At 37.7% G+C, this 16647-nt stretch overlaps 3 protein-coding genes across 7 annotated transcripts in view; 2 read left to right on the top strand and 1 right to left on the bottom strand.

Annotated features, from left to right (window-relative positions):
* Positions 1-4876, top strand: LOC116384552 (calglandulin). The gene is made up of 5 exons (XM_031849361.1): positions 1-67; positions 1845-1997; positions 3894-4041; positions 4304-4401; positions 4833-4876. Exons 1-5 carry the CDS (start codon positions 1-3, stop codon positions 4874-4876), a joined length of 510 nt encoding a protein of 169 aa, XP_031705221.1.
* A 372-nt stretch (positions 4877-5248) lies between these two features.
* Positions 5249-11126, top strand: cunh3orf18 (chromosome unknown C3orf18 homolog). Of its 5 annotated transcripts, XM_031850819.1 has the most exons (6): positions 5249-5726; positions 6594-7034; positions 7471-7496; positions 8135-8264; positions 8666-8700; positions 9535-9598. In XM_031850819.1, exons 2-5 carry the CDS (start codon positions 6774-6776, stop codon positions 8669-8671), a joined length of 423 nt encoding a protein of 140 aa, XP_031706679.1. In that variant the 5' UTR covers positions 5249-5726; positions 6594-6773; the 3' UTR covers positions 8672-8700; positions 9535-9598. The 5 variants fall into 5 exon arrangements, 4 of the variants coding, with proteins under 4 accessions (XP_031706679.1, XP_031706672.1, XP_031706651.1 ...); XR_004212874.1 differs by having other exon boundaries at positions 8135-8700; positions 9535-9588; XM_031850812.1 differs by having other exon boundaries at positions 8666-11126.
* Positions 10193-16647, bottom strand: part of LOC116385399 (high mobility group protein HMGI-C) — a 9886-nt gene continuing 3431 nt past the window's right edge. Inside the window, exons 4-6 of the mRNA XM_031850827.1 lie at positions 15348-15398; positions 15180-15215; positions 10193-13741 (exon numbers count right to left, since the gene is read on the bottom strand). Coding sequence (XP_031706687.1) covers positions 13658-13741; positions 15180-15215; positions 15348-15398 — 171 coding nt within the window. The 3' untranslated portion in view covers positions 10193-13657. The remainder of the gene's footprint in view (positions 13742-15179; positions 15216-15347; positions 15399-16647) is intronic.

The following is a 16647-nucleotide window of genomic DNA, read 5'->3' as shown; positions in this document are numbered from 1 at the left end:
ATGGGCGCGGTAACCCTGCAGTCATCGCTGGGAAACCCCACGCTGCAGCAGCGAGGGGGTAGAGAAGGTTCGATTGGTGTTTTATCTACAGTTGGACACTATCAATCACTTTGAACAATGTTGAGCACTTCTCATTTACTGGATCATTTCACCAGAGGGTTCTGAAAGCAGAGAGAACATGGTGTTCGTTTGTTTTCTTTCAGCCCCCTTCCAACACATAGGCTGAGTCAGTTAGTCGGCCCCGACTTGACTCCTGAAGTAGGAAGTGATAGTAATGATTTCAGCAGGGCTCTAGTAATAGCACTGTCAACAACATGATCTGGCCATAGTTAATTAGGAAATAGTGTGTTCTCTTGCTGTGGTGCCCAGGTACATAGATATATTCAGAATAGGCTACAAATAATATACATGTAAACACCACACTTACTAGTTATTGGTCCTTTTTGTGGTGTAATTCGGGGAAGCTGTCACAGTAAAACGTATCCTTTCACCTGAAATATCACAAAATGATCATAAATGATCGATGTGCCGTTGTTAAATTGTTTGCTGTAGTTACAATACCTCAAACAAATAGTAGTTATGTTTTGTGTGTGCTGGAAGTTTCATTGAGATTAACATATCTTTTACAGGAGAGACCTGAAAACATACATAATATATATTGCAACAAGACAATTCAGTCACAAAAAGCAGTCATTACAGAAAGAGTGGTCTTATTATTAAAATATGAAGTACGTTAAAGTCAGAGGAATGAGTGTATCTAACTCTAATTTGAATTGGCATTTCGGTGCACATTTTACTAGAAACCAATAAAGGTAAAGAAGTGCACAGTTTACAACATACCAAACACTTTGTATATGAAGGATTGGAATCATAGACAGCATACATAAACGTCATAGGCTACAGTCGATGGTTGGAACTCACATAAAATAATTGCTTTCAATTGAGTGAAGAGTTAAATTGAAGCATTCTCTTTTAAATTATAATTTGTGTTGAGTAAATGAAGTGAACATATTAACTAAGGTTTCACATCTCAGACACACATCTAATCAGCTGTCAAGCCCACTGCCTTTATAGCTGGTCAACCAATACTCTGTCTGTCTCAGTTTTCTCGAGCCACCCATCCTTCCCTTCCATCTTCTAATCACCTTCCATCTATCCTCCATATCCTTCATCCTCCCTCTTTCTTTCAGTCCTTACCTCTTCCTTTTCTCCATTCTTTATAGCCAACTGGAGCTCGAGATAGGCTTGGGTGACTGCATGCAAATAAATTGTGTCGCAAAGATGCAGAAACAGATTGCTTTGCCATTGCTTTGCCAGGTCATAAACAATATAATATAAGCATATTATAACAACAACAATTTTGCCAGTGAGTTGTGTAAGTCAGAAGGAGCCCAATGAGTGTATTCTGGTCATTTCATACAGTTAAATTGACCAGAATATTCATTAATTTATTAATTGTTTCCTCCACAAGATTGATCCAAACTTCAGTGTCTAAAATGAACAATCTTCTGATATGGCTGCTCTGTCTAACATGACTTCATTTGTGGTTCAAATTACGGCTCAGCTGTGAAAATGTGCATCATGAGTGTACAAAATGAGAACAATATACATTTTAATGGTACTTTTTTATTGATTAACTTGCTGACTATCAAATAATGTAAATATTAAGTCTCAATCCCCAAACAAGTCTGTCACAGTTTTCATTTTGGTTTACTGTATCTTACTGTATGCAGGTGGAAGACAGAGATTCAAAGCCCTTCCCATTGACTAACAAATGTGAAATCTTACTGTTCTCATTGCAATGTGGAAAATAACTTCTTGCAGTTAAGTGCCTCCTTATTTAGTTGTCACAGAGTACAAAGGAGTTTTTGAGATGTTTAACAAAGAGGGAAACGGAGATGTGAAGACACAGGAGCTTGAGAGGCTGATGAGTTTAATGGGGATCAATCCTACAAAACGAGAGCTCAGCCAGATGGCCAAAGACGTGGACAACAATGGTGAATATAAACTCATACAATGGAAATGTATCATTCTTACATTTAACTTGCCTTTTTTACCTTTATGGGCCACCGACTAAGTTTCAGATAATATATATTAAGGTATTACACACACCTGTGACAGCATATGAACTTCCACTTTATTGTGTAGGCCTATATTTATGTGTGTGTGTGTACATATATATATATATATATATATATATATATATATAATATATAGGCCTATAGGTGTAATATATATTACACTTAAATGTAATCCAGCCCTGCCATAAATCTTTTTTTAAAGCGTATAATGTTAATTCTTTTGTTGACACTGTCAGAAAGCTGCAGAGTCAACTCTATATTTGAGACCATTGTGGTGCTGGTGGTGGATTTGACTGTGTTATATTGTAAGATGGTTCTATTTCTATACATGAGCTACATCTTTAAAAGCCTTTAAGTAATGCCTTGTATATATTCTAAGATGCACCCGGAGGTGAGGAATTAGAAGCTTTATCTAAAGTTCAGCCCAAACCAAGTAAGTAATTAAAGTGCTAAATTTGGCTCTTTAATAATAACCTGGCCATTAACCCAAGCTTAACTGTAGGAGTAGATACAATGTATGTTTGCCACAAGGTCAAGATTAAGTAATCTGAAGACATATTTAGAATTATTCTTTGCAGATGATCAAATTTGGGTTTTAATTAAATGCAAGTATTTATAGTGCAACTTTTTAAGAGAGAAACATCTTCCAAAATGCATTACAAAAACATCGGAAACTGTAGTTTTCTGTTTTTAGTGCAAGTTACAAACAATATCACTAGGTGTCAGTGTTTCACTATGTGGGATTTGGGTAAAATGGGTCTATAAAGAGACTGTTGGTGCATCCCACAGTGCACCACACACACACACACACACACACACACACACACACACACACACATACACACGTACACAAGCAATTACCTCAAGATAGGATCAGTCGTATTGGAGTTAAAGTTAACACTCTGCAATAGGGCAGTTGGAAAAGGTTTGTTTAATTAAGATGTTATTGATGTCAGTTACTTTCCAATTAAATTCACTTGTTCTACCTACAATTTAGAGCCTTGTCTAAACAATTAGTTCCCTAACATAAACAGATAGTTTACTGCCATCACTGTGAAATTGAATCATACAGAAACGTTATAAAAAATATAAAATATAAAAAATCTCCAATTACTGTCATTTGACTTAAGGGCTTCATTTTGTGCTCATCAAAGCATTAAAAACTGCACCATGATGTTCTGCCTTCTGCTAATTTAAGAAGGAGGCATTGTTTGAGTTTAGTTTTTTTGGTATAACTTTTATGTCAAATGAAGTACATTAGGCTAACCTTGACGAACACATTTTATAATTTACCATTTCCTTTCCTGTTTCCTATTTCCTCTACTCTTACCTTTCTCTCTTCATGTCTCCCATCTCGCTCTGAACTGAAAAGGGGAAAGAACACATGCTGCCATTTTTATGAACTCTATTTTGGCATTTTTATGTCAAAGAAGTATTACAGAAATGTGTTAACTTATAGATTTAAAACATAGATTTTTAAATATCAGCCCTACACACCAAATCGTTTTTATCCAAATTGAAGAATCTAGCTAAAATGTTTGGGTTCTCATAAAAATGTAAGACGTAAACAGAAGACGTTCTTTAATGCTAAAATGTCCCTCAACAAATTCATTCAATTCATCCATTGTGACCAGTGACTGGTGTTTTTCAGAGATACGGTATGTTGGGATGCAGATAATTGTAATGGATGTGATGTTGATTTTATTCTTTTAATTTCACTACTCACAATCCAACAAACGATTAAACAAAAGTTACTGTTCTGCACACATATAATAATGTTTTTTTAAACTGATTATTTTTGTGAGTCTTCAGGTAAAGGGATGTTTAACTGTGACAGCTTCCTGGGTCTGATGGCACTGTACCACGAAAGAACCAAAAACCAGGATGCTGAACTCAAAGCGGCTTTTAAAGTATTTGACAAAGAGGCCAAAGGATATATCGCCTGGAACACACTCAAGTAAGAATAACATAAGTAATAGAAAAGCAAGGCATAAATATTTACCCTACACTTAACAAGTACATTCTTTATTCACTGTTAATTTGATCTATTTTATACATTACACTGCACTGTCAACTATTATTTGTTTTGATCCCAAATTAAAATCCAGATAAAACAAATTAAATTGTAAAAAATGATGTCCACTTGTTTGTGTTTACTCAGTTTATTCACATTATTTTTTCCTTGTGCGTTTCCAGTGTTTCCCTTAACATTTAAAATTAATTTCGATGATGAATGCAGGGGAACCACTTAATAAGATTGCGGCAGAGCAGATGATGAAGGAGGCAGATAAAGATGGAGGTGGAACCATTAATTATGAAGGTTTGAATGTATATTTCACTTACAAGCCATAACCACTCAAAAAAAACCTTCAGGTCATAAAGTAATCAGGATATATCCATTATGTTTTTACAAATGTATGTATGCATGCTTGTGTAAATTTAAACACAACAGCCTTCAGTAAACTTTGTAAATGTATGTGAAATGTTATGTTTCAGATTGACTCCAGAAGTGTTTCACCTGCCACCTATACTGTTGTGTATACACTTAAATTACAAAATATATGATCCTTAGTTTACCATATTGTAGTATTTTGTGACTAGGACCGCATTTATTCATTTTTTAAATTCAAAAACGTCCAAATACACTTGTATATTCAAAGATATGTTGTTAGATTGAAATACATGGGATGACAAGGTAATAAGTAAATTACACAATTCAATTAGTAAATTTGCTTATTTAAACTCTTTCAGAATTTGTGGCCATGATGACTGAGGACCCGTTCAAAATGAACTGAAGACTGTGTGGATATTCTGCAGCTGTTGTGCACATCTGTTGCAGTTACACACGATTATAAGACAAGTTTGGTTTTCAACACATTTTTATTTGTACAAATAGAAATGTGTGCAATCACATATCTGAGTGAGTTGTGAATAACTGTACAAATCCTAATAAAGTAAAAGGAATCTATGGGGGCGATTTGTCAGTGATCCCCCCCCCCCTCTTTCCTTGTCTGTTTTGTCAAAGAGTAAATCCAGATCCTGGAGATTAAAAGGTTAAATAAAAGACATCATAGGGTTAATTTCCTCAGAGCTGCCACCCGGATGCAGTCATTCACATGGGTCTGACAGCATCTGGTGTGCAGAGCCATTAAATCCCATTCTCATCCCGCAAAGCCAAATAGACAGTTGAGGGAGCCAACCGCATCTGTCATCTTGAAGCCATTAGACCAATAACAGGGTGGCGGGGGAGGGAGCTTGCCGCACTGATCTCTGTTTGCAGCATCCCTGGAGCAGCGTCTGTTGCTCTGTTGTGTGAAATACAAGAAAGAGCAAGACGGGGGGGGGGGGGAGGAGATCCGAGCAGGCAACCGGAGAACGGGAAGGTGATCCTTGGAGGCTGCCGGGATAGGGTTAAATCTGGTGTATGGAGTCCATCCTCACAAAGAAATGGCTGTTTTGTCAGTGTAAACAGCCTGTGCAGTACCTGCATTGCTGAAGGGGGAAGCAGAAGAGGAGGAGGAGGAGGAGGAGGAGGAGGAGCAGCCACTGGAGGAAATGCTGCCTCTTCCAGTGAAATTTTCGTCTCTCTAGCTAACCCCGGTCTGCCGCAGATCACCTCTGAATTCATGCATGTTGTATGTTAAGGTACGTCTGCATCTCTAATCTGAGAGGACACATGGTAGTAGGACCCGGTCACGTTGGCGGGATTAGCAGCTCAGCTGTTTGGACAGGACAGCTGAGATGAGATACATGTTATGTGTCAGTAGCACACAGTAATAAGACTAAAACATGATCCAAACAAAGATGTCTGTCTTGTTGCAGTGCAGGGGTTGTTAACTATAGGCAACAGTGATGACTGAATCCAGCCTTTGGTTTTCATTGTTTGTTTGCTTCAGCTGCACGTGTTCCTCATTAAGGGCTCAGCAGACAGGATGCACTAAGGAGAAATGGATCATGTGTCTATTTTCTGCTTTTAAAGGAAACGTTTTATATCTCATAATATATGTAAATCTTCGGCATACGATGCTCCTCTCTCTCATGTGATGTGTACAGTGTGTGTGTGTGTGGGTTGGAGGTACATGTACCGAGGGTTTGGATGCAGTGGATATTTATGGAAGCTGTGTGTATGGTAGCGTGTGTGGGTGTAAGTTAGATTTTGATGCCAAAACATTTCCTCACAGTGCACGTTACAGTTTGAGTGGTTATTATTCCTCTGCATTTTATCAAGTTTGTTATGCCACTTTCCTCCTGTGCCTTTGCTACCCACATCCTGCCCCAAAAACACCCACCACACGCCTGCTGGCACAACCAGCCGTGGTTTGACTGAAATTGAGCGTGAGGTGTGCCAAAACTAAAATGTTTGAATTTTTTCAGTAATTAATCAGTGCACAGAAGCAAATTGGAAATTATATTTAAGTAGTTTGGCTGCATTTAAAGGAACACTTCATTTGTATTCATGCTCCCTACAATAACCATTTACTTATCACATACTGTTTAACCTTTTTGTTTCAGTTTTAGGTTTTATTCTCCTCATCATATGACCAGCGTATCATCAATGCCCCAGCAGACCTCAACCCAAAGGGAAGACACCTGTGTCGACCATGAGATGCAGTAGAGGCTGAGCGACACAACGACATTCACACACACAGAGATCAAAAATACATCCTTCCGTTGAAACTGTTACGCCTGACCATGGCTGTTACTGCAGCTAAGACAACTACAAGTTTTCTCTCTACAACTGCCACGACCACCGCAATCCCCTTCCTCTCGACGAGCAAGAGCGCCAGAGACAATGTCACCTCAAGAACGACATTAATGACTGTTACTATAACAACAAATGACACCAGCTTCAATGCCACGGCGTTTCCAGAGGCGGTGATCGAGGGCTCGGGAATGGGAATGGTGCTCGTACCCTTTGGCATCATCACTGTCATTGGCTTGGCCGTGGCAATTGTGAGGAATCATTTTAAATATTGTCTGTAAAATAACATTTGATTAAGTAGAAATTCATTTTTTTCTTACTTGTACTTGTACTTGTATTGCGCTTCTCTAGTCTTCCGACCACTCAAAGAGCTTTAACACTGCATGTCATCTAAACATTCACACCCATTCATACACTGATGGCACAGCCTTTGGAAGCAATTTGGGGTTAAGTGTCTTGCCCAAGGACACATCGTCATGGACTAGAGGAGCCGGGGTAAACCGTCGATCTGCTGATTGAGGGGCGACCCGCTCTACCTTCTGAGCCACAGTCGCCCACATTTGTGTATAATTGTCTTGACACATGTCATTGGTACTATATACTTGCATTCAGTCATTTCATTTGTGCATGTTACTTCTATCAACAACACTGCTTGTTTGTTATTATATCTGTCTTTCTCCATCCTAGATGCTGTATATTCGGAAACGGAAGCGGTAAGTTTACAAAGACTTTTTTTGCTGATTCCACAGCTTTAGTTTACGACATGCCAATTGGTTTTAGTAATTTGATTATTTGCAGCACCACTAAAACATAGTATCAACTAAGTCCTTAAGTATTAGGTTATTTTGTGGCAGTCTTGTAGAGGGGCCCTGTGTCAAAATCTAGTTTAATAAGCTTTATTATTTTAGTTTATACATGTTGCCACAGAAACAAATTTGTGTATTATTCCATCATAGGAGTACTGGTTGCACTAGTTGGAACTTGGAGACGTCAGTATATATATATACACACATTGGTGGAGGCTTTGTAGGGGTCAGCACCTTTTCGCCCATTTTTTAACTAGGTTAATCCGGCATTGCAATGAGGTATACTTTCTCCTCACTTAAACTGGGTAGATAATCTTGAGAGACTTGTAAGAGTATGCTAGATTTAAAAACAATTATCCAACCCAGAAACCCAGTCCAGTGTTGCCAAATCATTTTTAATGAAAGTAGACCGCAGCACTAGCTCCAAGAGTTGCTAAATCTAGCGAGAAATCGAATGAGAAATCGAGTGAGAAATCTCGTTAGAAGATTACCAACACTAGATTTAAATGCTGACTGGTCTTCATCTTTACACTCTTGTCATACAGGTTGGAGAAGCTGAGGCACCAGCTCATGCCCATGTACAACTTTGACCCGGCTGAAGAACAAGATGACCTGCTGGAACAGGAACTACTGGACCACGGCCGGGAAGGCAGCCTCACAGGTCCCAATGCCAAGGTAAAGTTCTCACAGGAACCACTGAAGCTGTTTGACAACATGCCTTAACTAGAATGAAAGCGCTCCCATTCAGACATGGTGAGTGGATTGATGACCACAAAAGCCATGATAACTATATTCTAATGGCGTAGACAATTTTTACCATGATCAATAACAAAACACAGACATTTTTTATCTATATTTGTGGTGCATCAAAGCAATTCTTTTGGCTCGTGTTAGCTGTAGATTTAATAATGTCCACTGTATATTTTACATGTTATTATTTTTTGATAAATTCTCAATTTTTGCCATTTACTGATGATCAGCTTATTTTGTACAATTTATAGCGGTGAATTTGTAACTGTTGAAATTTGTTTGTTTTTTGTCATAATTTATCTTTACTTCCTTTGATTTCTTTTAAGTTTTAACAATGGCATAATGGTAAAAGGCAAACATGGTAAAGTATCATCTGTGTGTCTTTTGAACCATCTCTCATCCTCATTCTATCATTATTTCAGTATCTCAAACTAATGTTGTGTAATGTTTATTGTTTCTCATTTTATATGAACTATCTTTAATCTATATTAAAGTATATGCTAATAGAGGACACACACCATCACATTCAGTCGTAACCTTTAAACATGCATCCATATTATCTTTCATTCTTTCCTTTGTGCTCCCTCAACTTAATACTTTGATAATCAAATATTCCAGGGGCCACATGCAGTCAAAAAGTATGCAAAACACCACTTTTTGTGATATTTTTTAAATAATTAAATCAATCCATTCATGAGTTTAATACACACGTTGAAGATTTCTAGTGGTACAATCGGAGTGATATGTTGAGAAGTACCGATAAGTGCTGTTTTATTTATTATTTGTTGTTTTTTAGTTCAGTAGCAAAAGTTTCATAACATGAACGTAAGCTCACAATCTAATTAGCCCACTTATTAGCTTTTTCCATAGCTTTCAATTCCATCTCACACATGGCAACTAAACCAAACTGAGCGAATGTCATTCCTTAAAAAAGTACATGAAATGTTTGCATACTCTTTGGTTTTATATGTGGCCTCTGGTCCGAACACATTTTCTCTGGTTTCAGTTGTCAGTCACACTTTACATCCTCAAATATTAAGTTGATTCAGCTGTTTTGATGGTCCTAAAATGAATAAAAAGGGGACAAATAGCAGTCAATACTATTTCTTACAATCCAAGGCTGGAGAGCCTGTTTGATCTTAATGTCACTAACAGTTGTATCTCCCATCTGCCCTGCTGCCCATCTGCTCTGCAGACTCTCACAACCTCGCAGGGGACCACGCAGAGGCCCAGTCGCCTGGTCTTCACAGATGTAGCCAAAGCTCTCAATGCTTAACAGCATTCTTCTATTAGTTCAATCATCCAGAAACAGACTGTCTCCGAGGAAGGAAAACAAAGGGAAAACTGGACTGGTTCTGGCAACAACCGGAGCTTTGGTGAAAGTTTTCATCACTACGACACAGTACGTGAAATGCCCGTGGTTTTCAAAAGAAGAAAAAAAGCGTAGGTTGCATGTATGATGAGGGAGTATAATGGGAAGCATCATGTATGATCTCACACTGCTATCATTTTGAGCACAAATGGAGTGTGATGCACTTTTCTTGAATCATGTTGTGTCATTAGTGTTAAAATTGTTGGTAGCTTGTCAGTGAAGTTCTTCTGAGCTTCAATATCTACTTCCATGTTTGATAAAAGAGAAGTGTAAATTTGTGTTATACTGATTTTGTGGTCTTTCGTCTCTGACAAGCTTGAACTCTGGATGTGTCACCATCCTTAAGTGAACTGTCCCTCTCCATTTTGTTTCTTCTTTATTGAGCAATGAAGGATTGTTTCCGTCTGTATACATTAAAACTATTTAAACCAATTTGATAAAAAGGGTTTTGTTGTACAAATATATAACAAAGGAGTCGATAGGTGTGATATTTTATTGATGAGCGATAAAGAAGCAGAATAACACAAATCACATGGTAAAGAATCATAAAATATATATCACAGGTTTGTGAGTTGTATTAATGAAGTGGATGAGGATCAATAACATAACTACAAAATTGTGTTAAAAGTAAGGCATAGAAGATTATTTCTCAAGTTACACTTCAACATTTCAACAGTTGAAAATGGATCAAGTACTGTATGTAACTATATCACCATCAGTAAGATCACAGACCAACGTTGTCCCAGTATAGAGAGTAAATATCCAGACACAGTGTGTGTAAAATAATAAACATTGACCAAGCTGTAGTTAAATTAAGAGGCACCCTTCAGGCTGACTCTCATTCATTATGGTGACATGAATGGAGTGAGATGAGATGAGTGGACTACAACAGTAACAGTTTGACAGTTATTTCAAGATTTCATGATCCACATCACCTGCAGGTCTGATGGAAAAGATCAGATAAAACCCAAACATTTCCTCAGATGTGTCCCAGGCGTGTTAGTTTTCAGAGGTAGTCCGGAGGGCAAAACAAGTAACGTCAATGCAGTTGAACATGAAAACATGTCTGCCTGTAAATGAATTAAACTCCTCTGGCAGCAATTTAGTCAACAAGCTGAAATACATGAAAGTACTGGGATACAACTCATCATCAGTGATAAAATAAGGAGGTTTTAGGAGAAGGAAAGACTTGATATATACAGCAAATTATGGGTGATATTCAGGTCATGTAATAAACAATTAGTAAGTAATATGCAGTTCATGTTGGATAAATGTCTTCCACGCGTGATGACTCAGGGACAGAATCTGAGGAAGTTGAAGTATTTGCAATAGGCTGTCTTGTTTTGTAAAAAACTCTTTGTTTAAAAAAATAAATTCTTCCAAAACACCAATTTTATTCTGTTGGTAAATGAGTACAGAGTTGTGATGAGTCATTACAGATAAAATTAACTAGTTTTTTTAATGAGATAACTTTTTAAGTGTGGGGTTTTTACACTTAGCCTCTTGTGGTATCTAATCATTCAGATTGTTTTGTGGTAATTTGGGTGAACTGAACTCCTTTATTAAAGCAAGACTAGGTAACTGTTGAAAGAAGAACAACAAATGAATAGTTGAAGTAATAAGCAATAACACACACCCTCAATTCAACATCAGGGTTTTCTTTTGCCACAGTCTCACTTGGTCACTTGACAGATGTTACTAATAAACAATGTAAGTCAGTTTGCTCACTTAATAACTCATTTCTTAATACTTCTATGACACTATTTATGCATTTACCATTCATCCATTACTGTCACATTGTGGCCACAGTGGTCGCTTGTAGTCTTACTTTTAATGTAAAATCGGAAAGGAATCAGCAAGTTGGGTCTTTTTTTCTCTCATAAATTGCTAAAAACGAAACAACTTTACAGTGTTAAGTATTAACAACTTCTCCACAATTCATTTGGCAATTTGCATACAAGGTAACTGTGGTGCTGTTGTTTTGTTGTTTCCCATAACTGTCATGTATTTCAGCAGAGTGTGGTTATTTGCTGCCCTTTCAAATCACACGTATTAAGAGTGTCACACAAACAATTTACAGTGTAAGAATGAGAAAATACATGATGTAGTAAAAATGAGAAAGGACTAACAGACCCCCCAAAAAAAAGTATTTCATAAGGAACTACACCTTAAAAAGCTTAAGTTGTTGTAAACTATTGGCTGCATTTTATTTCCCAGGAGAACAAACCAAGTCTTAATTCAGCTTTTAACAAATACAGTTTTAACAAAAAAGAAATGAGATTTATTTGCTCTCAGATAGTAAAATCCTCTGCGGGAGTGTGCTCCTGTGTGTTGGTATGTAGGCCTGAAAACGTGCCTGTCTGTGTTGTATACCTGCACATGAACCGTTGTGTATGTGTGCGTATGTGTGCGTGTGTGTGCGTGTGTGTGTGTGTGAATAGTGAGTGTGTATGTCATTACTGCTGAAGGAGTGGAGAGTTAGTTCATTGGAGATCTTTTGTGTTACTGAGGTAGTATGAGAGATTAAGAAATTGAGGGCAACTGAGGTTTAAATGAGGTCTTTGTGTCAAGGCATACTGGTAATGTCAAATACAGATCAGAAATGCACAACAAACACGGCACAATAATTATTACTGAGTAGACTGACAACATGTTCCTGAATAGTTTTGTACCTGAGGTTTCAATATGGTGTAAAAGCATTGTAATAGTAAAATCCTGAGTGTGGTAAAATGATGTTTCAACAAAGTATGTATGAGGAGTTTCTTTCCAAAAATGAGATATCCATTCAAACCTTTGGGTGCATTTTTTTCTTGCTGCTGGTTGGAAGGAAAAAAAATCATTGAGGTTATTAATCTAAACTGAACTCTTGCTTACATTGACAATTGAGCTAATGTTTCCACTTGAATTGGATATTTCATTTTGGAATAAAACCTTTCACGTCTACTTTCATAATAATGACTTCAGCACACCATGTTAATTAATATTGTAACATTGCTAAAAAATGTCACCGTCTTGCTCCCATTTCATAGGAGGATTGATGACACTTTATGACTTTATTTAGAAACATGTTTTAATAAAACGGTTCAGGTTTGTTCCTTTTTTCTTTAAAACCCCCTCTCATTTCAACCCGCAAGCCCGTCCCCTCTCCACACAACCACAAAACAAACACACACACACACACACACACACACACACACACACACACACACACACACACACACACACACACACACACACACACACACACACACACACACACACACACACACACACACACCGAGAGGTTCAGGAAAGCAGGCATCCTTGAAGTAGTAGGTGAGCATTTTAGCAAATACACTGAGTTAGATGAGAAGATTGATACAACGAACAATGCGAACATTAGCATAAAGACTGGAAACTCAAAAGGCATATGAACTCCGTCAACAAAAAATGAAAAAAAGGTCTTATTAAAAAAAAAATGTTTGATCCGTACACTTTGATTTGTGTACGGTTCAAACAAATGAGATATAACCTGTTAATTACAGAGCTTTAGAGATGCTGGTAGTTCGATTTTGTAACCTTTGGATAACGCCAAGATAGCTATTTCCAGTCTTTATGCTAAGCTAAGCTAACCAGCTGCTGACAGTAGCTAGATTGACTTGTATCAATCTTCTCATGAAACTCTCAGGCTGGAAAGTGAATAGATGTATTTCCCAAAATGTCAAACTATTCCCTCACCAAAAGCCATGTTCAAAGATCGAATTCCTTGATGTAAAACAGAGTTTGTTCACCAAACTCTTAGCGTGAACCAATAAAACCAGGGTACAGTACCAGATAGAGAGAAGAAACCACTGTCTGCAATGATCTGTGTGTGTGTGTGTTCCTGAATCCACATCACAGATAGGAGTCAGACAGTACCGCTGTTTGTTGGAGGCCAAACCTTGAGGTAGGTAGAGAGGCATCCTATCTACTCCCCTTCCTCCTGTGCTGGAACCTGAGATGTCGAGGGCTCAAACGCCGAGGGACCCTCCTCAGCGTCTTCTGAAGAGTCCTGGAACAGCAAGAGACCAAAAAAAAAAACCCACTCTCACTTTGTCTGTTATTGTCGCTATCTAGTGACTCATTACGCACAGAGTAATAAGTCAATACTAGAAAAAGCACAAGAGAACAAGAATGGGTGTTACAAATTCATTGAGTGATTGCGTGCAGGGAAGTAGGTCCAGCTGTCAGACCTAGAAATGTGAGGAAGACGACGGTTATGTCAGGAAACCAAGAAGACAGAGGAAGAGAACAGTTAGATCAGGTTTCCCCTCTCTACATTGACTCATTCTTCCCCTTTGCGTGCGTACGTCTGAGAAAGGGAGTCTGTCTCAACGGTTTCAGTTCTTGAAGCATCTTTGACAAACTGCTCTCAGAGGAGGGGATGCGATATGGCAGACGAGGGGCATCAAGAGAACTGCCCGCCTCGGTGACAACTGTTGTGCAATGTTTTCTGTTTGAAAAATGAACACGGTGGCTACAAGAACCAAAGTTTCTCAGAAACACAGCGTACATTCACCAAAACGGGATGTTTCGAAAGGATGTTTGGAGGTGTATCTGGGGAATTCAGCACTGCCATCTGTGCATTACCAAGAACTCGTCATATCCTCATGAATTCAATTCATGTAAAGCACAAGGAATACGCGCATCGGTTGCTTCGCTACTTACGTCAAGTGTGCCAAAGCAACGGCACTTTCAGCAGTTTAATATTTGTCTGATAATAGATAGTGCACCAGGATTCTCACAGGTAGAAAGATGCAATATGCTTTTGTTGGATCTCATCATCCTCTCTCTCCATGAGTCTTGTCTTATTAGAAACACCTCTGCATCACTGTTAGATAGATATATCTAATAACTGAATCTATAAAGTATAGAAAAGTCAGAAGAACGTGGTTTGTAGGCTGCAGCACCACTATAATGGGTTCAAAGGGCTTTTGAATGTGGTTTAGGTTTGCTGAACACAAGCTATGGGCCTTAGCATAAGATATTCATGAATAGTTAAATGAGATCGGCTCTGCTTTTCCCTCATCACAAATGAGACTGATCTTAGTCAAAAAGTAAAACGTGTGACAGAAACTGAGATTTCTGCTCAACTGAAGCAGAGCTTGCATCTCTCCACTATCACGAACATTCAAAGTGACTAAAGCTTCAGTTTGAATGATAACTAATAACTGATTAGTGTCTAATTTTAAAAGAAAAACGATTTGTGTGTGTATTTGTGTGGATGTAATTAGAGGCTCTGAGGATGTAATGCTTTTAAAGATTTAAAGATTCTGCAACAAGTCCTCTGCTCAGTTTGTTTGAAATAAGGTCTTACAACAAATGTTCTATAATCATTTAAGAAACTAAATCACAATACATGTTGAGTTAAGGGAACCTGTGGCTTAAAGTGCTACGTCAAAGCAAAACTCAACCACCTTACAGCCTTTTAAAGATTTTGTTTTCCTCACCTGTTGCTCTTCAGCTACTTGAACTACTTTCTGAGGCTGTGGAAAGAGAGGAAACAGAATTAGTGAAACATGAAGCTAAAGGCGCCCTCGAGGACTGTACAGCTCCAGGAGACACCTTGCAGGCTTTGGACACCGTTATGTCTCAAACTGTCAACGATTGCTCCATACCCATTTCCTTGGTCGCCCACGAGGTCGTCTCTCCCCAACGGGCTCTACTTTCTGACAAAGAACAGATGAAATGTTAAGAGGAGGTTTCACATTTAAACAGTCCTTTCGTTCTAATCTCTAACTAAGATTGCGGACATTAACATTTTCATTTGTCGTTTTTGAGACTTTGGCAGCAGAACGAACAGCACTGCAACAAAACTACATTCTTAGTGATTAACAAGGACATAAACAATCCTTTCTCTCAGGTAAATCATTCCTTGAAATGCCATCATGTGCAAGGACGGCAGAGCTGTACATTCAACTAAATACTGCACATGCATCAGTGTTTACAGTGTTTCTATCTGAATAAAAATGGGGATAATTTTAAACCACTAAATTGTAAAATATCAACATCTAAGTACACATATGTATGGCATATTTTGATTTTATACCTGACTCTTAAATCTTCCCAAATGTGAACAGACAACCAATTAATTTGTGTGAATTTGTGTTCATTGACTAATTACAGGCTCATAGACATGTGTTGCTCTGCTTTGATGTAACCAGTTGAACAAGTTCAGTTGCCACATAAGAATTGTTTTTTTAGAAATTGTGGGAAAAGCACTCTGAGCAAAACAAAAAATAATAATAAGTGATTTTCCCTCAATTTTTTGTAAAAAGACTTGTTGCTTCACAGTGTTATTCATCTACAAATGCACAAATGCACAGGCAAACTGGAAAACCGCCAGCAGGGGCAGTACAACAATCTTTCCTCCTGATAAAACATGCCTCTGAAAATTCTCAAACTTAAACTTTAAGAGAAGATTTAGCAAAACTACAATGGGTATCTTTATATTTTTGTATACTAACAAATTCTAAATCAACAATGCAAATGGGAATGTTGCGGATAATGATATAGCTGTTTTATATTGTCCTACAAAAGACATAAACTCAAGAGGTACTACATGGAAAACTCTTAGATGCACTGGCACGTCTAATGCAGATGCACAGAACAGATAAACCCATTAAGATCATATATACAGTATGTCATTCACACATAGACATATGTCTGTTACTGGTTTATTTTTTCTGGAGTCATAGAGATTAAGGGTTGTTTCGACTAAATTGAGAAGTCCCAGATATGATTATTTCTTTCTTACAATATTTGCAATAAATTCAAAACAAGTATTGTGATTTACCACATATACATATATATACACATATATATATATACATATACATATACATATACATATACATATATACATATACATATATACATATACATATACATATACATATACATATACATATATACACA

The sequence above is a fragment of the Anarrhichthys ocellatus genome, unplaced genomic scaffold, assembly GCF_004355925.1.
Source record: "Anarrhichthys ocellatus isolate YVR2014 unplaced genomic scaffold, GSC_Weel_1.0 scaffold1, whole genome shotgun sequence".
Lineage (NCBI taxonomy): Eukaryota > Metazoa > Chordata > Actinopteri > Perciformes > Anarhichadidae > Anarrhichthys > Anarrhichthys ocellatus.
This window is presented reverse-complemented; position numbering and strand designations above follow the sequence as displayed.

Coding starts and splice junctions, on each gene's coding strand:
- cunh3orf18 (XM_031850800.1), top strand. CDS start 6,774: ATGGCTGTTACTGCAGCTAAGACAACTACAAGTTTTCTCTCTACAACT. Junction 7,497..8,134: donor TATATTCGGAAACGGAAGCG/GTAAGTTTACAA, acceptor CTTGTCATACAG/GTTGGAGAAGCTGAGGCACC. Junction 8,265..9,534: donor TCACAGGTCCCAATGCCAAG/GTAAAGTTCTCA, acceptor TCTGCTCTGCAG/ACTCTCACAACCTCGCAGGG.
- LOC116384552 (XM_031849361.1), top strand. CDS start 1: ATGGGCGCGGTAACCCTGCAGTCATCGCTGGGAAACCCCACGCTGCAG. Junction 1,998..3,893: donor CAAAGACGTGGACAACAATG/GTGAATATAAAC, acceptor GTGAGTCTTCAG/GTAAAGGGATGTTTAACTGT. Junction 4,402..4,832: donor TGGAACCATTAATTATGAAG/GTTTGAATGTAT, acceptor AAACTCTTTCAG/AATTTGTGGCCATGATGACT.